The sequence below is a fragment of the Rhinopithecus roxellana genome, chromosome 17 (genome assembly GCF_007565055.1).
Source record: "Rhinopithecus roxellana isolate Shanxi Qingling chromosome 17, ASM756505v1, whole genome shotgun sequence".
NCBI classification, from domain to species: domain Eukaryota; kingdom Metazoa; phylum Chordata; class Mammalia; order Primates; family Cercopithecidae; genus Rhinopithecus; species Rhinopithecus roxellana.
In genome coordinates, this window is record NC_044565.1 from 70,206,976 (window position 1) to 70,230,282 (window position 23,307).

Here is a 23,307-nt window from a genome sequence, read left to right on the forward strand (position 1 = left end):
AATAGATCTTTTATTTGTCTCTTTCATTCAAAAGATAGCTCACTTCTATATAGAAAATAGTTTAAAAGTACAATAATCTTTCAAGAGCTTCAGTATTATTTTTCAAATGTCAGAGAAACTAAAATCTAGCAACTCCGCTGTCTGTGGGCCGGGCACAGATTCCAGGCTTTAACCCTCATGCAGGGGTTGCTTCTCATCAGACCACATTTCCCCAGCCTCTTGCCCTCCTGCAAAACTGATTGGAGGACAGAATTCTTATTTACATTCTGGGGCTTTGCACTGCCTTCAAATCTGTGTCCCAGAATTATAGAGAAAAATGCAAATTTGGTCTTCTAGAACAGAGAAGAAAAGCCTTTTTAAAGCTCTCCAATTGAGATTAATTTCTAGTCATACATTTTCCTCAAAAAAATTATAACACCGTTTTCCCAGAAATGTAAGAATCAGTCAATTTTTCTTATCTGGTTTCTTTCATTAATTTTACTTGTCTTTTGAAATTGGTGTTCTTCTGTTTGCTACAAATGAGGACAGTATGGGCTGCTTTTAGAAACAATCTCTTCAAATGAATTTCCATAATTATATTGGAATCTATCTTTATAGCCAGTTTTGTTGTGGGTTTCTGTTAAAATGGTTTTCTGTTTTTAAAATGAAGTATACAGAACTGTTTTCATCCCCTTTTTAAACAAAGCCACTTAAGCAAACTTATCATCTGCTTTTCTTTTCCCAAAATAACATTTCTGATCCTGCATTAAGCCTGCAAAGTAAGCACTGTTTTTATAAATTGACATAAACCCCTTTTATATAAATAGAATTGTTTTACATTTAAAGGGTACAACATGGCTATCAGTACCAATTGTGTCAAGGTTATTTCAAGCACTTTATCTTGAGCTTTTGTTATCCGTGGAAACTCAGTGTGGCTGTAGCCAATATAAACAATTTTGGGGGTCTCTCCTTCCCACTGTTTCTTCCAGCCATCGTGAACATTATAAGGAATGTGTTTTCATGTTAGAAGCTGGTGGGCAAATGACTAACTTTCAGATGCCTAGCTTAATGAGTGCACAATTTTTTTATAGAAACTGTCATTGGGTGATAATGAGGAAATATAAAAAGGCAAAGCAAAATAAAATCTCCTATTGTAATACTCCTTATTCTGAATATTAGAATTTTAAAACGAGAGAAGCATTATTCTGCCTTTTTTAATAGCAGCTCAAGATAACCAAATAACCCCATTTGATGAGAGACAGCTCTTTACAGAGAATGTCAGCTGATATATGCAAAAGGAACGATGGGATTCAAAAATCATCATTTTGCAGTCCCTAATGAAATCATTGATTCAGACAAGGATCTCCAATAAATACTAAAGCCATTAGGGGAAAGGTTGATGGGAAACGAGGTCTTCCCACGCTTCAGAGGGTAGGTCCATAGACTGTTCACTGTGGCAGAGGGAGCATTCCCTTCCAGTGGAGTGGTCTGGCTATTGTCACCTTAGCCAAGTGATCAGGCCCAGTATCATCTAGGAAGTTTTCTTGCCAAAAATGTTCAAACTGGACCTAATCACCCTTTAGCTCTAATTTCTAATTTATTGGAAATGCAGAGAGTAAAGGAAAAAGGAAGAAAACAGAATTGAGACATTCTATAAGACTGCTACCCCAATTTCTTTTCTTTCTGCCTTTTTTTTTTTTTTTTTTTTTTTTTTTTAAAGAGATAAGGTCTTGCTCTTTTAAACAGATGAGGTGGCCCAGGCTGGGGTGCAGTGGTGCTATCTAAGCTCAATGCAGCTTTGAACTCCTGAGTTCAAGCATTCCTCCTGCCTCAGCCTCCTGAGTAGCTAGGGCTATAGGTGCATATCACCATACCCAGCTAATTTCTTTTATTTTTTGTTGAGATGAGGTCTGGCTGTGTTGCTGAGGCTGGTCCTGAATTCCTGGCCTCAAGTAATCCTCCTGCCTCAGACTCCCAAAGTACTGGGATTACATGCGTGAGATTCCGCATCTGGATATAGCCCAATTTATTTGAAAAATCAGTGTCATATATGTGCATGCAGGCACACACACATACACACACTCAAGGAGGTACTATTTATTATAGATTTAGAAACTTAAAAGGCATTAAAAACAAATGGCTGATCCTTAATCATACATTGCTTTTTAAAAAACATTTTGGGCCTGGCTCACACCTGTAATCCTAGCATTTTGGGAGGCCGAGGCGGGCTGATCATCTGAAGTCAGGAGTTCGAGACCAGCCTGGCCAACATGATGAAACCTCGTCTCTACTAAAAATACAAAAATTAGCAGGGCATAGTGGCGGACTCCTATAATCCCAGCTTCCTGGGAGGCTGAGGGAGGAGAATCACTTGAACCCGGGGAGGTAGAGGTTGCAGTGAGCTGAGATCACGCCATTGCACTCCAGCCTGGGCAACAAGAGCGAGACTCTGTCTCAAAAAAAAAAAAAAAAAAAATTATTTATTTTAATTCTTTTGAATTAAAAAAATGAAAATAAACATTTTGGGGACAATTATGAAATTTTGAAAATGGACTAGATGAATTCAGAGACTGATTGCTCAATTTGTTAGGTACAATAATGGTATTGTGGTTATGTAGAAGAAAGTTTTATTTTTTAGAGATGCATACTGAAATATTTAGGAGTGAACTGTCATGATGTCTCTCATTTCCTTTGAAGTGTTGATTGATAGGTTGATAGGCAGATGGATGGCTGGAGGAAGCAAGTAGGCACAGTAGTCATAGTTGTTGAATGTAGGTAGTGGGAATACCGGTGTTCACTTTACTATTCTTTCTGCTTCTCTGAATCTTTGTAATTTCTTATAATAAAGTGTTTAAAAGCTTCCCACTCTACTTCTCAGCTTTGGGTTTCTATTCCAGGTGCAGTACGTGATTCAAGGGTATCACAAAAGAAGAGAGTATATTGCTGCTTTCCTCAGTCACTTTGGCACGTAAGTTCTGCCCTGTTTGAACGATATACCAGTGATGCCCTCGCTTTCTGATGACCTCAACATGGGGCTTGATTGAGAAAATAGCAATTACTTCTTACGCATGATGCTTTTTTTTTTTTTTTTTTTTTTTTTTTTTGAGACAGCGTCTCGCTCTGTCACCCAGGCTGGAATGTAATGATACGATCTTGGCTCACTGCAACCTTCACTTACCGAGTTCAAGCGATTCTCCTGCCTCAGTCTCCTGAGTAGCTGGGATTATAGGCATGGGCCACCACACTGGCTAATTTTTGTATTTTTAGTAGAGATGGGGTTTCACCATGTTGTCCAGACTGGTCTCAAATTCCTGACCTCATGATCCGCCTACCTCAGCCTCCCAAAGTGCTGGGATTACAGGTGTGAGCCACCACACCCGGCCTCACATGATACCTTTTTAATGCTACTTTGATCCTTTTTGGTATGCTGTTTATACCAAAGCTCCCAGGATCCCTTTTTTTTCCCCCTTCGGTATTCTTTGGCAAATAGTAGAATCAAATATCTTCCCTAGAGCAGCAGCCTGGACAGCCCTGAGCACAACAGTAGTAATGGTGGTGACAGTCACTTGTTGTAGAACTCTCTACAATTGGCATAGCACTTTTTACCTCCGTGCCCTCACAGTAGCCATGGGGTGAACCAGGCAGGCATCACTGACACATTTAGTGAAAGAAGCTCTGAAATTGTGGTAAGTTCAGTAACCCAGTGGAAGTCACACCCCTAGAAGAAGTGGAGCCAGGGCAGGAACCCCATTTCCCCAGGACTCAGGCCTCCTGATAGGACTCCACTGCCAACAGTGCCACACAGATCTGGGGAGGAAATCCAGCATTCGATGCAAAAGCTGTGGCTCGCACTCGAGGTTAGGAGTTGAAAGCAAGCACTGAGAGAGGAGAAGGAAGCCTGTGATACCATGGGCGCCTCTGGCTGCTCCATCCCTGTGCCTTTGCCCTTTCCTTCTGGCTGCCTGTGGCCATGCTGCCCTGCAGCCCTGTTTCCTTAAGTCAGTCAGAGGCCCGATCAAGCTTCTCCTTGGGCTTTGCTCAGTGGGACAGGGAATGCGTTTTCCTCACGATCTTTAGAAGGTGGAACATTCTACCCGTTGTGGGGAACTAGGCACTAAGGGTTTTAGAGGTCTGATGATAGCCCACCTTATTCCACAGAAGGCTTATAAATATATAAATATATCTAGTAATACGAAATTAAAATTTTAAATAAGGAAATTAGGATAAAAGGAAATTAGGAATAGGGAAGAGAAGATGAAACCAAGAAAATGATTTGTCACCCTGTGGGATATAAGAAAATTTCTGACTCCTCAAACCAATTTTAAGACATTTTTCTCATTCCCATAATGGAATTTTTCATTTCTCCAAAATAGAAGTGTCAATAACCAAACAGTATGACTGTCTCTCACATGAGTCCTTAATACTTAAGATTTTTTTCAGCTTTGTTTGTGAACATTTTGAGAAAGTACTTTTGATACAAATAGTGGTTAATAAATAATACCATTGATCTTCTTATTTTTAAGTAAGATTGTCTTTAGTATATATAATTGGACATGAAGAAGCTAGCACAGTGGCCTCCAAAATGGAGTACACACACCGCAAAAGTTGCACAGCTCACTCTATTGGAGTACAAGAAAAATAGGAAAACTACATTTACATTTGCTTTCAAATCTCACTTTTTAAATATACTTTTTTCTGTATGTTTTATTATGCATGTAGTACAGTAATATGCTAAAATGGATTACATACTTGTCTTTGCCTATGGGATGCAGGATCTGAAAAGTATTGATATCAGCACTATAACATTATTGGGCTAATTATAAATTCATAGAGAGGCCAGGCACAGTGGCTTACGCCTGTAATCCCAGCACTTTGGGAGGCCAAGGTGGGCGGATCACCTGAGGTCAGGAGTTCGAGACTAGCCTGGTCAACATGGCAAAACCCTGTCTCTACTAAAAAATAGAAAACTTAGGCTGGGCGCGGTGGCTCACGCTTCTAATCCCAGCACTTTGGGAGGCCAAGGTGAGTGGATCATGAGGTCAGGAGTTTGAGACCAGCCTGGCCAACACAGTGAAACCCCATCTCTACTGAAAATACAAAAATTAGCTGGGCGTGGTGGCGGGCGCCTGTAATCCCAGCTACTTGGGAGGCTGAGGCAGGAGAATCACTTGAACCCGGGAGATGGAGGTTGCAGTAAGCCGAGATCATGCCACCGCACTCCAGCCTGGGCAACAGAGCTAGACTCCGTCTCAAAAAAATTAAAAAATTAAAAAAAAATTAACCAGGCATAGTGGCAGGTGCCTGTAATCCCAGCTATTCGGGAGGCTAAGGCAGGAGAATTACCTGAACCTGGCAGGTGGAGGTTGCAGTGAGCCAAGATTGCAGCACTGCACTCCAGCCTGGGCAATAGGTTGAGACTCTGTCTCAAAAATAAATAAATAAATAAATAAATAAATAAATAAATAAATAAATAAATTCATAAAAATATAAACTAAAGAATTATCAACTTCAGATCGGAATGATATACCAACCATTTTTTAGCAGATCACTTACCCTTCAGTATCTTAGTTCTTTTACCTTTACAAGGAGTGTGACTGTTCCTTCCAACTTAAACTGGGAAGGCATCAATATCAGTGATCTGATTGGCCTGGTTTGGTCAGGGATATCGCATCTCTAAGGACATCAGAGTCCTCCTTGTATGGATGAGAAAGAAAATTATATCTGTCCTTAGTGTGGTTAGTATTGTCCCATTATGGCGACATCCTCCAGGTGCTCAGCTCTTAAGGGAAATGGATGAGATGAGCCTACAGAATTGCACCTGGCCCCTTTAGAGGTCAGGGGATGTTCTCTTTTGACACATGAAATATGTGTCTCCCTTCTTGAATCCAGCATTCACCCATCTAATGTTGCTATTTTGCCTCGAGCCCAGTGGGGAGGACAGGGGAACACAGTGAAAGGGGACACAGTTGTCTGGTGTGATTACCCTAACCCAACTCAAGAAGAAAAGTAATATATAATACTAAATTTACTAATACTGTCATTGCATATTACTGTGTAGTGCCCAGTGAAAGTCAGACTTAACAATCACTGCACAGGTAGTATGCTGACATTTGGCATTATAGTGTCATTGCTGACTTGATTTCTTAATATGTCCTTCTACTCATAATTAATGTAATAACTAACATGTGTGTAGTATTTTATGATTTATCTTATTTGTTTTTCACAACCCTGTAATGAATTTTGCAAATATTTTTATGCTTGTTTTGCAGGTAAGGAAACTAAGGCTGCAAAGGTTAAGTGATTTGCCTGAGGTCATAGTAGATAGTCAGTGGCAAAGCTGTGATTTAAACCTAGATACTGTCATTCCAAACCCCAGACCCTTCCTGCTTTAATCCTCACTTGCCTTAAACCCGTCTCAGAGTCAATATCCCTGACTTCACGAATATATTCTTTACTTGGTTTTATTGCTTTTATACCTTATTTTTATGAGGGTTTTTTTTTGTTTGTGTGTGTATGTTTGTATTACTTAGAGGTGTCGTGGAATATGATGCAGAAGGCTTTACAAAACTCACTCTGCTGCTGATGTGGAAAGATTTTTGTTTTCTTGTACACAGTGAGTATCCTTTTGCTGTCAGCATGTCAGCATCCATTTTTAAATGTCGGAAACCACATGTAATCATCAGTACTAGAACCTTTTGTGTCCTGTCTCAGTTCCTTTTACTGTAGCATATATATATTTATTGTGGGATATTAAAGAGAAAACATCTCCAGACCAGTGGTTCTCAACCCCTGGAGTGATGCTGCACCTCAGGGGATGTTTGGCAATGCCTGGAGACATTTTTGATTGTTATGACTGAGGGGGTGGGGATTTGTTACTGGCATCTAATGGGTAGAGGTCGGCGATGCAGCTAAACATTCTACAATGCACAGGACAGCCCCTCACAAAAAAAAAAAAAAAAAAAAAAAATTATTGAACGCAAAATGTCAGTATTGCCAAGCTAGAGAAACCCTACCCTAAACAGATTTCTGTTTCACATTGTGTTTTCAGTATCAGGCCTCAAGACTTTTGGGATTATTAGAAACATACCTGCTGTGACCATTTGGTTATCATCCTTATTCAATGAAAAGTCTGCAACTTTGATAAAATGTAATACATAACTTAAAGATGGGGCAATGTTTTCATGTATCCCAAGCATCATTTCTTCATGTTCTTCTGCATAGTAGGCATACTTAATGGTTGTTGTCACATATTAATCCATCAATCCGTAAGCATCGACCCAGCTTTCTCTTGATAGATAATTTAGAGTCTTTGTTTCCTAATTATGTGAGAACCAGTGACCCATGGAGTCAGGTTCAAGTTGCAAGTCAACTGAGACCTTCATTCTGTAGTAATTTGGTACGTACAATGTTCAGTCTTCAGGCCAAGGCAAAGGAGCCAGCTTTCCCAGCTCGAGTTAGAGAAAAGCAGTGGGTTTGAATTGACTTCACTCAAACCCATGGCTTTTAGAACTGACCCTATGCCTCAATAAACTACTGCAGGAGGGATAACTTCAGCTGTATTTAGCCAAAGGCATCAGACAGTATAAAGATACAGACTTCAAGGGATTTTTCTTCTGCAGCAGATTTACCTTCTTCCTTGTGATTTGCTTTGGTTAAAATAGTTCTTCAGTTCATTTTTCCACCTGACTGCGCACCAATAGATAGTAAAGGAAGAAACCAATAAAACATCCATAGTGGCGGGAAGAAGAAGACTTCTAAGTAAAACCTTATCTTGGTAAAATTCACATGGAGATCATTGAGCGCAGGCCACAGTTTTAAGGAGATGGGCCCCTCTGCCTTTAGGTGTTGCCCAACAACCACCACTTTTCAAGCTGTCATGCACCTTGTCACCACCATAACCTACAGTGTGGGGCCAGGTCAGGAGGAAGCCCACAATCAAGGCCTCCTGGCAGTCTCCTCTTTGCTCACTGTCTTCGATGGCCCTGCTAATCTGAGCCAAACACTGGTACTGCAGCCACCACTTTTGATTCTGACCTTATATATCCGTGCTTTGGTTTGGCATTCTGAGGCTTCATTCCTTTGTGAAATCTCACTTCCTATTTGCTGTATTCACTTTACCTTACCACTTTGGTCCCAGTGATTCTTTCTCTAACCTGATGACCCAGCGGCAGATCTTGATTGCTTCCTTAATTTATTAATATCTCTTGTGACTTGGGAAAGTTGTCTGGTGTGATTATCCTAACCCAGCTCAAGAGGGACCTGGGCCTTACCGCAAATGATGGTGGTGACGGTCTCATGCCTCCTGAGTGGCTGTGGACAACTCCATCACAGCAGGACAATTGCAAACACTAAGATGAATGCTTCAATCAGTTCCTTCATCTCAAAGTGACATAGTAGCCCAAGTCTTTTTCCTGAATCTTTGGTCTCCTAGCTGTGGTTGTACTTTCTGTTCATGTCAGATCATATCAGAATAAGGGGGAAAATATATTTCATGGCATTGCTCAGTTATAACCTATGTTTTCCACATGCAGCTCAAAGATGACTATTCTGGTGGTTGCTAGCAAGAAGAAATTGTCACTTGCAATGATGGTCAGGGATAAAAGAACACTCACCTCTCAGCTCCTGCCAACTCTTTTGTCAGTACATTCAGTATTGTAGCTATTGCTGTTGCTTTTGAAGGTCTATTCCCCACAGAATATTTTCTCCTTGGTACCATGTGTTCAGTATTTCTTACAGCTCCTTCTCCGCCTTTCTATCTTAGCTTTTCCAAATCAGACATGCAGAATTGAGTCCCAAAGTCATCTTTTCATTTCATTTTGAATTACCTTCTTCAGAAACATAGAACCCCCAGGCACTCATTAGAACAGCTACCCAGAACCTTGGGAGTTGTTTAATTGACTTTTTCCAAAGTGTTTCCTGGGGCTCTTATTCCTGTTCTCCCCCTGCTGTTTGGTCCCTGTCTCCTAGCATCACTGCCACACTCTTGGCTCTTCTGGCAGATAAGACCCTGCCTGTGAATCAAGGAACTTTGATGCTGTTTCCTGCTCCATCACTCACTCGCAGCCTGTCTTTAAATAAATTATTTTCACCCATTTCCTTTTTTCTTATCTAAAATATAGGACTTGCTACCTCAGAGTGAAGCTTGGTTAGATAATGTGTTTTACTTAGTCATGCAGTTAAACATCTGACACTTACCTTCCTTTGGAAGCATCTGCTGGCTTGGTTACAATGCCCAAGGGACCACTTGTTCCTTTTTTTCCTTTCCATGAAGTTGGGGAGGGGAATATGAGGTGGCAGAGACTTAACAAAGAACATTGCAGTGAATTATTCTGAGATCTCAAGAGGTGAAAAGGAGGAAGGAAGTGCCTGGAAATAGAGCCATTCCCCTGTGGCTGCCTCTACTGCTTCATGGAGGTTGAAGACCCAGCAGGACATGAAATATCACCTCTCTTCTCCCCTTCCTCCCTATTCTCCCCGGGCCCAGGAAGATTGCTGTTGATAGGACAGCTCCTGGCAATAATTATGTGCATTTTGGATGCTAGAGGAAAGAGGCACTTCTCTTGAGACAGACAACTCTGACCTCAGACTTTGCCAGAGTTTGAAAAAGCAGATTGCCTTAAGGAAAAGCATTGCACAGATTCTGGGATCTCTCAGGAGGTACAGCAACATCCTAGCATTCTGGCAGTTCCAGGAGTGGGGACTGTGGCCATGACTGTGTCCACGGAGCATTTCCATCCACTTATTCCTTCCTTACGTCATTCATTTTCAGCATGTCTCAAATCTTGGAACTGTAGCAGGATCAGAAACTTGCTCCCATCCAGAAACTATTTTTAGGAAACTTTCCTGGCCATCATCTAAGAATTTTTCATAGCAGTTATATAGGCAATTCCATATTTGCCAAATTATGCTTACCTCGGGAGGTAGATGTTACCTTTAAGGTAGTTGCTTTTGTTTATTTTCTTTTTTTCTTTGAGACGGAGTTTTGCTCTTGGTGCCCAGGCTGGAGTGGAATGGCAGGATCTGGGCTCACTGCAACCTCCGTCTCCCGGGTTCAAGCGATTCTCCTGCCTCAGCCTCCCGAGTAGCTGTGATTACAGGCATGCGCCACCAAGCCTGGCTAATTTTGTAATTTTAGTAGAGACGGGGTTTCTCCATGTTGGCCAGGATGGTCTCAAACTCCTGACCTCAGATGATCCACCTGCCTCGGCCTCCCAAAGTGCTGGGATTACAGGCGTGAGCCACCGCACCTGATGCGCTAGTAGCTTTTCAGAATGCAGCATAGGAAGAGAACCAGATAGCAAGGTGAAGTAACAGAACAAGAAAAATGCTCTGGGGAAAAACTACATGCTTTTTTTCGTGGGTCCCAGTCAGCTGCACTGTAAGTAGACACACGAGGAGGCAGCTGTCTGTGGGAGCAGAGTTGCTGCTTGGAAGGGGAGACAATTGAGTGTTGAGATTTGTGACTGTATGACAAGCTGTCTTTTTACATTACCTATACATCTTTGGTAAATGACCCTTTGAGTCATTCAGCCTGGACTGTAGGCCTTGTCTCCCTGGTAAAATTCCTGTTAGACCAAATTTGACCACTTTTTTCTCTTGTTTTCCTCTACCTCCAACTTAACTGAGTTCTGAGTTTACTAAGAACCTACTGCATGCTCAGTACTATGCAAGGTATTAGGGGATATAAGTACATAACTCAGAGTTGACCTTAAGATACTTACAGTAACATAACACAGAAATTGGAAAACTACAGCCTGCGGGCCAAATCCCATGTCAGCCTGTTTTTATAGGGCCCTTGAGCTAAGGATAGCTTTTTTTTTTAAACAGCGTCTCACTCTGTCACCCAGGCTGGAGTGCAGTAGTGTGATCTTGGCTCACTGCAGCCTCTGCCACCTGAGTTCAAGCGATTCTTCTGCCTCAGCCTCCCAAGTAGCTGGGACTACAGGCATGCGCCACCAAGCCTGGCTAATTTTTGTATTTTTAGTAGAGATGGAGTTTCACCATGTTACCCAGGCTGATCTTGAACTCCTGGCCTCGAGCAGTCCACCCACCTAGGCCTCCCAAAGTGCTGGGATTATAGGCGTGCGCTACCGCGCCCTGCCCTAAGGGTAGCTTTTACATTTTAAAGGGATTGTTAGAAAACACAAGCAGAAGAATATGCAGCAGAGACAGTGTATGGTTTGCAAGGCCTAAAATATTTGACCCTTCACAGAAGTTTGCCAACTTCTTGTCTAGTTGATGAGAAAAAAGATTAGATCAAGGTGAAGTACAATGGTAGGCATTTTTAAAACAAATATTTTATGACTTGTCTACTTTATGCAAGACACAGTTATATGAGAGCCTCATGTGTTACATGTCTCGCTCTGGAGGAGGTCTTTTTTCTCCCTCTCTGGAGCACAGTGGTGCAGTCATGGCTCACTGTAGCCTCAGCTTCCTGCGCTCAGGTGATCCTCCCACCTCAGCCTCCCAAGTAGCTGGAACTATACGTATGCGCCACCATACCCAGCTAATTTTATGTAGGGATGAGGTTTTGCTGTTTCTCAGGCTGGTCTCAAACATCTGGGGCTCAAGGGATCCACCTGCCTCAGCCTCCCAAAGTGATGGGATTACAGGCATGAGCCACCACACCCAGCATCTTTTCTTTGTTAATGAAGTCTAATGAGAGAAACAGACAATAAAGATGTAAACTTAACAAATATATAAATTCAGACAGTGACAAATAGCATGATGGAACAAAGTAAAAGGCTATGAATAGAGAATAAGAAGGAGTTGCTGTGACGATGGTAGGGAAGACCTCCTGTAGAAGGTGACATTTCAGCTGAGACCTTAGCAGTGATTCAGACAGCCAAGGAAGGCGATTCCAGGGAAAGGAGGCCCTGTGCAAAAGCCCTGAGCCCTGAGGCAGTGAAGAGCTCTGCTTAAGCAGGCCTGGCTGGAACACAGTGAGTAAGGGGAAGGGCATTTGTTGACTTTTTTTTTAGCTACCTAATGTTAAGTTACTGTCTTAGTGATTTATTCTAGAGATTACAATATGCATCTTTAACATAATTGCCTTAAGATGAATAATGCCTTCATTCTGATAAAATACAACAGCATTGCTCCTTTTCCTCCTGCTTATTTGTTCTATTAATTGTCATATAACATCTGTATACGTTATAATATAAACACAATAATATAGCTTTTTCTGTCATTGCTATAAACAATCTTTTTTTTTTCTTTTTTTTCTTTTCTGAGACGGGGTCTTGCTCTGTCACCCAGGCTGGAGTGCAGTGGCGCGATGGCGCGATCTCAGCTCACAGCAACCTCCACCTCCCGCATTCACCTCCTGCCTCAGCCTCCCGAGAAGCTAGGATTACAGGCATGTGCCACCACTCCCGGCTAAGTTTTTGTATTTTTAGTAGAGACAGGGTGTTGCCGTGTTAGCCAGGATGGTCTCGATCTCCTGACCTCGTGATCTACCTACTATGGTCTTCCAAAGTGCTGGGATTACAGGCGTGAGCCACCACGCCCAGCCACATTCTTATATTTTTAAAAGAGAAAAAAAGTTTTCTTTGGATTTTGCCCTGCGCATTATTTCCAGTGTATCTTTGCAAGGCTTTGATTACTGTATTCCTCCATTTCATAGCTGTTATAATGGATTGGGGCCGGGGTGGCAGTGTTGATTCAATCTAGTGAATGATAAGGGTTCTTACTCTGATTTTTTTCTTTATTTTAAATGACTAATGTTCACACAGATGTCTTCGTATTATTCTTTCTGTATTTGTCTTTATCTGTTTGTTCATTTGTTCATTCATTGGTTTTAAGTTGACATTAAGTATGGAAAACAGTTACTTTGTTTTTCAGAGAACACAGTTTCTGGTAAGACTTTTTTTTTTTTTAAGCCAGAGGAAATCAACAACTTCAGACTAATTCTGGTAGTCATTTAAATAATTATTTCCTTATAGGCCTGTAATCAAGGCCAATAAATTAGAAATCAGGACAGCTTTTGAAATTTTAAGTAAAAATGAGAAGCTTCTGTTTATTGCTACAAATGCTTCTGCCAAGCTCTGATTTTGTGAGGCTCTCCAATTCCTAGTATAACCAAGGAAATTATTTGCATTGCTGTCGCACTGTCACCTCACCACTAAAACACAAAGCTGTCGTAGTAGCAGCCACTGAGTTCCTGAGCAAAGCAAGGTAGACTTTCATCTCCCCGCTACAGTGTTTTGTTGTAGAATATTTAGCACGCAGCAAACAAGATGGCTACTACATAAATCGGTAAAACCAAAACTGTGATGTTGCTCAAAACTTGCTTACTTTTTTGGATACAGATCGCATCTTTATATAAAGGAATATATTTGAAGAGCAAATCAGAATCAGTAAAATAATTAAAATTAAAAACCACAATGCTATGTGTTAGAATTTGTTTCAAGTCAAGTCTATAAAAAGTGTAATATTATTTTAGAATTACCATGCTTACCTCATATCAGACATAAAGATTCTTAGTTTAATTTATCATTTCTAGTATTAATAACTATCAGGCCAGGTGCAGTGACTCACACCTGTAATCCCAGCACTTTGGAAGGCCAAGGCGAGTAGATCACCTGAGGTCAGGAGTTCGAGATCAGCCTGGGCAACATGGTGAAACCTTGTCTCTACTAAAAATACAAAAATTAGCCAAGCGTGGTGGCACCTTAATCTCAGCTTCTTGGGAGGCTGAGATAGGAGAATCGCTTGAACCCAGGAGGCGGAGGTTGCAGTGAGCCGAGAACGTAAACCATTGCTCTCCACCCTGGGCAAGAGGAGTAAAACTCCATCTCAAAAAAAAAAAAGAAAAAAAAAACTATCAAAACAACAGGAACTAAAATTAATTATCAACAAAATATCAAACCAGTCAGTTCTCTAATATTGTTCTAAATGATAAAAGCATATGGAAAAAGATAAAAGAAAATTTACTAAATGTCTTTTTGCTTTAATTATAAGAACTATTGAGTCCTTTAGATACCTTTACATTTTGGTTAATTTTTATACTGAGACTTCCTTGAAAATGGTTAGCTCTACTAGGCAAAGTGGTTTTCATCTTGATTATACACGGAAGCACCCCCTTCACCCGGTTTACAATTCAGAGAGTTCCAGTCCTTCAGCAACCACTGTCACTATTTTGACTCAAATTGAAACTTCTGTTTCATCTTTAGAGTTTACTTCCAGAAAGCCTGTTTTGTAATTTCTGACACTAGTTTGATAATTTACTGGATTAATCTTCACTGGGAATATTGTCTTCATTATAATACCTTAAAATTACATGACCCCTTTTAATGACCTTAAAGGATTTCTCTGAAGGAAGAAGGTTGTAAATCACTCGCACAATCATGCAATGAATTTTTCCCCTGTACTCTCTTGTATACGTTGTATGAGTCTTTTCAGTTGTAATTATTGGATTAAGTAATTGCTAAAGCAAGTGTGTCTGACAAAGAAAGGTCTGGAAAAATTAGCAATTTTGACTTCTCAGTGATTTTTGACATGCTTTCAAATTAACAACTGTAACTCAAGAAGTCATCTTACCCAGTGAAAGAAAGGAAGCTGTTTACAGAGTAGCTCTTATGTTATTGATCTAGTTCAGTGTAACCTTTTCTTAGAATTAATATTAAAGTACTGTTGACATTGTTGAAGCATGGGCATTATTATATTTTGGTGCAGAGCTTCTGCTGTAGTTGAAAATAATAGTCATAACAGTTCATAGGTATGGAGTGAAGGCTGGGTGCGGTGGCTCATGCCCATAATCCTGGCACTTTGGGTGGCCAAGGCAGATGGATCACCTGAGGTCGGGAGTTCAAGACTTGGCCGACATGGTGAAACCCTGTCTCTACTAAAAAAAAAAAAAAAAAAAAAAAAAACATAGCCAGGTGTGGTGGCGTGTGCCTGTAATCCCAGCTACTTGGGAGATTGAGGCATGAGAATCGCTTGAACCCAGGAAGTGGAGGCTGCAGTGAGCCGAGATGGTACTACTGCACTCCAGCCTGGGTGACAGAGCAAGACTTTGTCTCAAAAAAAAAAAAAAAAAAAAAAATGTGTGGAGTGTATACCATGCTCTAGACACTGTTCTCAGTACTTTGCATATGTTATGTTCTTTAATCTGCAGAACATCTTTCTGAGGTTAATTGCCAGAATAACCCATTTTACAAATAACAAAACTGGCACAGCAAGATTAAATGACAGAGCTAGTGTTTAAATCCAGGAACAGATTCTAGATCCCATGTGCTAAACTGCATTACTATACTGTTTCAGATAATCGTTTGACAGTATCCCCAAGTATGTGTGATAAATTTCAAAAGCCTTTAGAGCTTCACAGAGACCCTCTTAGCCCCAAGAACAAGAGCAGAGGGTCAATGTCTGCAGCCATGCACAGGTCAGAGAGATGTGGACACTCTCTCATCTCTCAGGAACGGAGTGCATGTCTCAGCAAAGACATTACTGATCTGAAGGCAACGGGGCATGAAGCTGGAGTTGTTCCTCAGTGGAGGTAACAGGTTGTTCACTTATAATCCCCTGTCCTGTGGCACAAACTACTGGCTTAAGGTAGGGATTCACTTCTGGCCATTGAAAGAACAAAACTAAGCAGCTTATTAAGGAATGAAAGAGCTACTGATTACCAAAGATGTGATTTAACCTGTTTAGACATAGTGAATGTGGTCAATTATAATGGTTTGTCATACAAAGTTCATGTTAACCTACAAGGTCAAGTGCCTCCTGAGGAAGAGGTGATTTAGATATGGGAGTAGCCCAGGTTCTAAGACGGTTGGAGGAGTAGGAACTGTGGGAAACTGCACACTCCTTTCTATCCTCTTTGTTGATCTCGGCTCACTCCAGTCCTGCCTCCCAGATTCAAGCGATTCTCCTGCCTCAGCCTCCCAAGTAGCTGGAACTCCAGGCACGTGCCACCATGCCCGAATAATTTTTGTATTTTTAGTAGAGACGGTGTTTCACCATGTTGGCCAGGCTGGTCTCAAACTCCTGACCTCAGGTGATCCTCCCACCTCAACCTCCCAAAGTGCCATGAGCCAGCATGCCCACGCCCAGCCCATTTTTGTTTTTTTAAACTGAGTACAATCCAGACATTTCTGTGGGTTGGATCTATCCTGAGAACCTATTAATTTAAAAAAAAAAAAAAATTATTGTAGAAATTTCAAACAAACATGAAAGTAGAAAGAAAAATATAGTGAGCCACTATCACCCAGAACGCAGTTTGAATACCTTGTTTCTTCCATCCTGCCTCCTTTTTAACTTTTTATTTTCCTGTATATTTTGATGCAAAGGAAATATCATTTTACCTATAAATACCTCACTATGTATCTCTAACAGGTAAGGATTTTTTTTCAATTTTTTTTTTTTTTTTGAGACAGAGTCTTGCTCTGTAGACCAGGCCAACGTGCAGTAGAGTGATCATCTAGCCCACTGCAGCCTCAAACTCCTGAACTCAGGGACCTCCCACCTTGGCCTCCAGAGTAGCTGGGACTAGGCTCACACCACCATGCCCAGCTAATTTTTTAAAAAAATTTTCATAGAGACAGAGTCTCACTATGTTGCCCAGGCTGGTCTCAAACTTCTGGCCTCTAGTGAACCTCCCACCTCAGCCTCCCAAAGTCCTGGGATTACATGCATGAACCACTGCACCCAGACCAGATAAGGACTTTTTAAAAAAGATGTATTGACGGTAATATTATGACATCTAATTAATTGATATCACCTAATACCCAGTTTGTGTTCAAATTTCCCTGTTTGTCTCAAACGTGGGTTTTTTTTTAGCACTTGCTTTGTTCAAATCAGGATAGGAACAAGTAAGAGTCCATGAATCTTGAAAGCCTTTCTTTAGAAAAGAAGAGAAAAAGTGTTTTTAGTTATTTCATTTAGAATCTGAGCCATTCTTTTTTTTTTTTTTTTTTTAAGATGGAGTCTCACTTTGTCACCTAGGCCGGAGTGCAGTGGTGCAATCTTGGCTCACTGCAACTTCCGCCTTCTGGGTTCAAGTGATTCTCCTGACTCAGCCTCTCAAGTAGCTGGGATGACAGACTTGCACCATCATGCCCAGCTAATTTTTGTATTTTTAGCAGAGATAGGGTTTCACCATGTTGGCCAAGCTGGTCTTGAACTCCTGACCTCAAGTGATCCACCCGCCTTGGCCTCCCAAAGTGCTGGGATTACAGGTATAAGCCACGGCACCCAGCTGCCATCCAGTCTTTATACTAGTTTTTAATAGAATTCTTAGCACTAGAATGAACGGTTAGAGGCCATCTAACTCAGAAGTTTTTGTTTGTTTGTTTGTTTTTTATATTTTTGTGACATGGTCTCACTTGCTCACCCAGGTTGGAGTGTAGTGGCGTGATCTTGGCTCACTGTAGCCTCGGCCTCCCAGGCCCAAGTAATCCTCCCACCTCAGCCTCCAGAGTACCTGGGATTACAGGTGTTCACCACCACACTCAGCTAATTTTTGTATTTTTTGTAGAGACAGAGTCTCACCATGTTCCGCAGGTTGGTCTTAAATTTCTGAGCTGAAGTGATCCACCCACCTCAGCCTCCCACAGTGCTGAGATTACAGGTGTGTGCCACCATGCCTGGCCTAGCTAAGAAGTTTTAAACAGTGTGTGTGTGTGTGTCTGTGTGTGTGTGTGTGTGTGTCTGTGTGTCAAAGATTCCTTTGGTGAATTCTATGGATCCGTTCTGTAGAACAAGGTATTTTGCCTAAAATAAAATATACTGTGCTGAAAAGGAAACCGATTATATGGAACCTGTTATCAAGTGTTTAAAAAGTTATGATATGGCCGGGCGCGGTGGCTCAAGCCTGTAATCCCAGCACTTTGGGAGGCCGAGACGGGCGGATCACGAGGTCAGGAGATCGAGACCATCCTGGCTAACATGGTGAAACCCCGTCTCTACTAAAAATACAAAAAACTAGCCGGGCGACCTGGCGGGCGCCTGTAGTCCCAGCTACTCGGGAGGCTGAGGCAGGAGAATGGCGTAAACCCGGGAGGCGGAGCTTGCAGTGAGCTGAGATCCGGCCACTGCACTCCAGCCTGGGCGACAGAGCGAGACTCCGTCTCAAAAAAAAAAAGTTATGATATAGAGATGTATCTATAATCAGAAATATCATTTCTTTAGCAGATACATAGCTTCTTTGTTAACACATTAAATAATAATATCCAGTAGCAAATCTAATAACCACCATAATTTTGAAATAGTGATAAATATAAATAATATTTTGAGATATGGGCAACACTTACAATTTAATATAAAAATACCTGTGATTTCTATCAAAGTTATTACTGCTAAAGCCATTGCAGATTGTTGCCTATATTCATAATTGAAGGAAATGCTAAATTTCAGTTAAAGGTTGTAAAAACAAAGATTCATGTTTATGTAAAGAAAATGTGTAAAGATACACATTTTCCCATCCAAATTCCCAGATGCCCTGAATCCAAGGATGCTTTCAGGGGCAGTGAAGAGAGATGCATGGACCTCAGATTGAGAATCTCTGAAAACTCTTATCATTTACTGAGGTATTGGCTGAGTACCTGGCCCAAGGTCATGCATGATATTAGTGGAAGAATAGGACTAGAAATGAAGTTTCTTAAAATTCAATTAAGTATTTTTCATATGTTTGAATGACTCACTTTTTTTTTTTTTTTTTTTTTTTGAGATGGAGTCTCACTCTGTCACCTAGGCTGGAGTGCAATGGCACGATCTCAGCTCACTGCAGCCTCTGTCTTCTGGGCTCAAGCGATTCTCTTGCCTCAGCCTCCCAAGTAGCTGGGATTACAGGCACGCACCAACACACACACCCAGCTAATTTTGTATTTTTAGTAGAGACGGGGTTTCACCATGTTGATCAGGCTGGTCTCGAAATCCTGACCTCATGTGATCCACCTGCCTCGGCCTCCCAAAGTGCTGGGATTACAGGCATGAGACACCACGCCCAGCCTGGACAGGTAAGTGCTTTACAGCAATACGTGTCCAGTATCGGACTGTTGGCATCTCAGTACTGGCCTGAAGTACTGACTAATGTTCAGCATAAGGAAAATAACAGAAAATAATGCCCTGATTTGAGGTTTAATGACTTTTCCATTTGCAAATTGTATACTGACCAACTGCACAGATTCAACTTTCATGAGTTCATAGAGTACATTTTCCCATCTTTTTTGAGGTACAATTTACATATGGTAAAATTCACCATTTTAAGGAATGCTCAAATTTTGGCAACCATATACAGGCATAGATCTAGCCCCACAATCAAGACAAATAACATTTTCTATTACATTAAAAAGTGTCCTTGTGGCCGGGCGTGGTGGCTCACGCCTGTAATCCCAGCACTTTAGGAGGCCAAGATGGACGGATCACGAGGTCAGGAGATCAAGACCATCTGGCTAACAGGGTGAAACCCCGTCTCTACCGAAAATACAAAAAATTAGCCGGGCGAGGTGGCAGGCACCTGTAGCCCCAGCTACTCGGGAGACTGAGGCAGGAGAATGGCGTGAACCCGGAAGGCGGAGCTTGCAGTGAGCCGAGATGGCGCCACTGCACTCCAGCCTGGGCAACAAAGCAAGGCTCCGCTTCAAAAAAAAAAAAAAAGTCCTTGTAAGGCTTTGCAGTTGGTCTCCTCCCCTGACTTCCAGCCCCAGGTAGCCGCTGACCACTTTCGGTTTCTCTAGTTTATTCTATTTTGTATTCAATTTCTTTTACTTAGTATAATGTTTTTGAGATCCATCCATGGTGTTGTGTGTGTCAATGTTTTGTTCTCATTTATTGCTGAGTAGTATTTCATTTTTTCATTCCATTGTTTATGCATTTACCAGATGCTGAACATTTTATTTGTTGCCAAGTTTTAGTTATTAAGAATAATGCTAGGCCAGACTCGGTGGCTCAGGCCTGTAATCCCAGTGCTTTGGGAAGCTGAGGTGGGAGGATTACTTGAGGCCAGGAGTTCAAGACCAGCCTGAGCAACATTCCAAGACCCTTTCTCTACAAAAAAATTTAAAAATTAGCCCAGTGTGGTGAATGCACCTATAGTCCCAGCTACTCAGAAGGCTGAGGTGGGAGGATTGGTTGAGCCCAGGAGATCAGGGCTGCAGTAAGCCTTGTTCGTACCTCTGCACTGCAGCCTGGGTTACAGAGTAAAAGAAAAAGAAAAAGAAAAGAAGCCTGGCATGGTGACTCACGCCTGTAATCCCAGCACTTTGGGAGGCTGAGGTGGGCGGATCACTTGAGGTCAGGAATTTGAGACTAGCCTGGCCAACATGGTGAAACCCCATCTCTACTAAAAATACAAAAATTAGTCTGGCATGGCAGCAGGCACTTGTAATCCCAGCTACTCGGGAGGCTGAGGCAGAAAAAACGCTTGAACCCAGGAGGTGGCGGTTGCAGTGAGCTGAGATCGCACCGCTGCACTTCAGCCTGGGCAACAGAGCGAGACTATGTCTCAAATAAATAAATAAATAAATAAATAAATAAATAAATAAAATAAAAAGAAAAGGAAAGAAAGAATAGTTCTCCTTGAACATAATTGAAGTGCAAGTCTTTGTATGGACATATGCTTTTATTTCTCTTGGGTAAAAATGTAGAAGTGGAAATGCTGGGCCCTATGGTAAACGTATTTTAACTCAGTAATGTGCTGCTGTGCTATTTTCCAAATGACTGTCACTTTTTACATTTTCTCTGACAGTGTGTGAGAGTTTAATTTTTCCACATTCTTTCCAACTCTTGATATTGTCATTCTTTTAAAGTTTAGCCATTATAGGATATATAATAGTATCTCATTGTGGCTTCAATTTGCAATTCCCTAATGACTAGTGATGTTGAGCATCTTTTCCTATGCTTATCTGCCATTCAGATAAGTTAATTTGTGAAGCATCTGTTTAAGTCTTTTTCTTTTTTCTTTTCTTTTTTTTTGAGACAGGGTCTTGCTCTGTCGCCCAGGCTGGAGTGCAGTGGCACCATCAGGCTCATTGCAGCCTCTACCTCCCAGGCTCAAGTGTTCCTCCCACTTCAGCCTCCTGAGCAGCTGGGACTGCAGGCATGCACCACCATGCCTAGCTAATTTTTTTTTTTTTCCTTTTTGAGACGGATTCTCACTCTGTCACCCAGGCTGGAGTGCAGTGGTACCATCAGGCTCACTGCAGCCTCTACCTCCCAGGCTCAAGTGTTCCTCCCACTTCAGCCTCCTGAGCAGCTGGGACTGCAGGCATGCACCGCTATGCCTGGCTAATTACTTTTTCTTTTTTCTTTTTTCTTTTTTGAGTTGGAGTCTCACTCTGTCGCCCAGGCTAGAGTGCAGTGGTGGGATCTTGGCTCACTGCAACCTCCGCCTCCCAGGTTCAAGCGATTCGCCTGCCTCAGCCTCCCAAGTAGCTGGGACTACAGGCACACACCACCACACCCAGCTAATTTTTGTATTTTTAGTAGAGACAGGGTTTCACCATGTTGGCCAGGCTGGTCTCAAACTCCTGACCTCAAGTGATCCACCCACCTCAGTCTCCCAAAGTACTGGGATTGCAGGCGTGAGCCACTGCACCCAGACTAAAAATTTTCATTTTCAAATTGCTTATTGTTAATACATAGAAATATAATTGGCTTTTGTGTATTGACCTTTAGTAAATTCCTTAGAATTTTTATGTACATGATCATGTCATCTGCAGATGACAGTTTTACTTTTTCCTTTCCAGTGTGAGTTTTGTCCTTCCTTCCTTCTTCCGTTCCTTTCTCTCCCCTCCCCTCCCCTCCTTTTCCCCTCCCCTCTCCTCCCCTTCCCTTCCCTCCCTTCCAGTGGCCTCCAGACCTGACCTGTGAAATACTTTATTCATGTGTGTATTGATTTATCCCTTTGGTCATCATGTATTGAGCACCTGCTTTGGTTCCGGTGCTGTCAAGACTCAGGGATACCAAGATGAAAGATACCTGCTCTGAAATAGCTCACAATCTACTGGGGAAAATGAACGTATGAAAGTAACAATGAAATATTACTTACAGTGCATATCTAGGCATACACCAGACGTTGTGAGGATACAGTGAAGGGTCACCCAACACAGCAAGGGAGGAGGGCCACAAGATCATTCCAAACAGGGCCTGGCGCAAACAAACGCACCGAGGGAAGAAATCTTAGAGTGGAAGTGAGGAACTGAGAGTGGTTTCCAGTCTCCTAAATGTTTAGTGGATCCCAGGAAGTAGTAAGAGATTAAGCTAAAGAGGCAGTCAGAGGGCAGAACACAGAGAGCATTGCCTAGCAGGCTGACAAATGTGACTTTATCCTGAGGATAGCAAGGAGTTATTGAAGAGCACTCAGCAGAAAAGTGGCTAATATTGGCTTTTATAAAAATAGACTTTTCTGGTATTACGTAAAAGATGATTTGGGATGGAGACCAGGGACCTAAAAAGACAGTCCAAGCAAAAGAAGATTAGACCTGAACTAGGGGAGTCATAGTAGGGATAGAGGGGAAGAAAAATGTTTAAGAAACATATTAGAACTCGAAAAACTTTGTGATTGATCCCAAGTAGAAGATGAGGGACAGAAAAGAAATAAGATCATCCCCAGGTTTCTTTTTTAGGCATCTAGGTAGCTGATGATGCCATCATCTGAGGCAGGGATTACTTTGGCAGGAACAGATTTGGAGATGTTGAGCTCCATTAGGGATATAATGAGTTTTAGGAGCCTGTGGACATCCAGTTAAAGAATAAATGAGAGAACATTCACATAGAACAAAGGTGTGGTGGAGGCTCTCACCAGCTTAACCTAGAGTCCATTCCAACCTGCAAACCGCTGGTTGTCCCCAGTCCAGGTGGTGCTGAACTGTTTGGCCTGACTGAACTCTTTTGTTCAGTCACATGTCACACTGGACAGGAAGTGGCCTGGAACTCGAAACCTTTTTGATACACTTTTCCTCCCAAAGAGGTGATCCAAATTCCTGAGATGACCCGACCTAGGATGTACTGAGAGAGGCTTTGGGGAGTAACTTCTAAACTGAGAACGACCTTTGGGGAAACCTGAACCCTTGCCCTCCGGTAGGTGAAAGCAATTAATCTCACAAAAGAAAAAATATGATATGATTCCACTTATTTGAGGTAACAGCAAGACACTGTCTCAAAACAAAAAAAAAGAAAGAAAAGGAAGGAGAGGAGGAGAGGGGAGGGGACTATTAGTATTAATAATAATAATACCATTGTTATGCATAAATAATATAATTTATTGAGTATTCACTATATGCAAAGTACTGTGCTAAATACAATAATTCCATATAAGTCTCTCAATAGCCCTGTGAGGTTGGGCTACTTGTTATCCCCATTTTACAAGAAGCACCTAGAGATAGG

At 41.7% G+C, this 23,307-nt stretch overlaps 1 protein-coding gene across 4 annotated transcripts in view; it reads left to right on the forward strand.

The window, feature by feature from the left end:
* The window catches only part of BABAM2 (BRISC and BRCA1 A complex member 2), a 451,290-nt gene that overhangs the window by 351,522 nt on the left and 76,461 nt on the right, over positions 1–23,307 (forward strand). For all 4 annotated transcript variants that reach the window (XM_030920637.1, XM_030920638.1, XM_010371190.2 and 1 more), the window contains 2 exons: positions 2,877–2,947; positions 6,510–6,592. In XM_030920637.1, the coding sequence (XP_030776497.1) occupies positions 2,877–2,947; positions 6,510–6,592 (154 nt within the window). The remainder of the gene's footprint in view (positions 1–2,876; positions 2,948–6,509; positions 6,593–23,307) is intronic.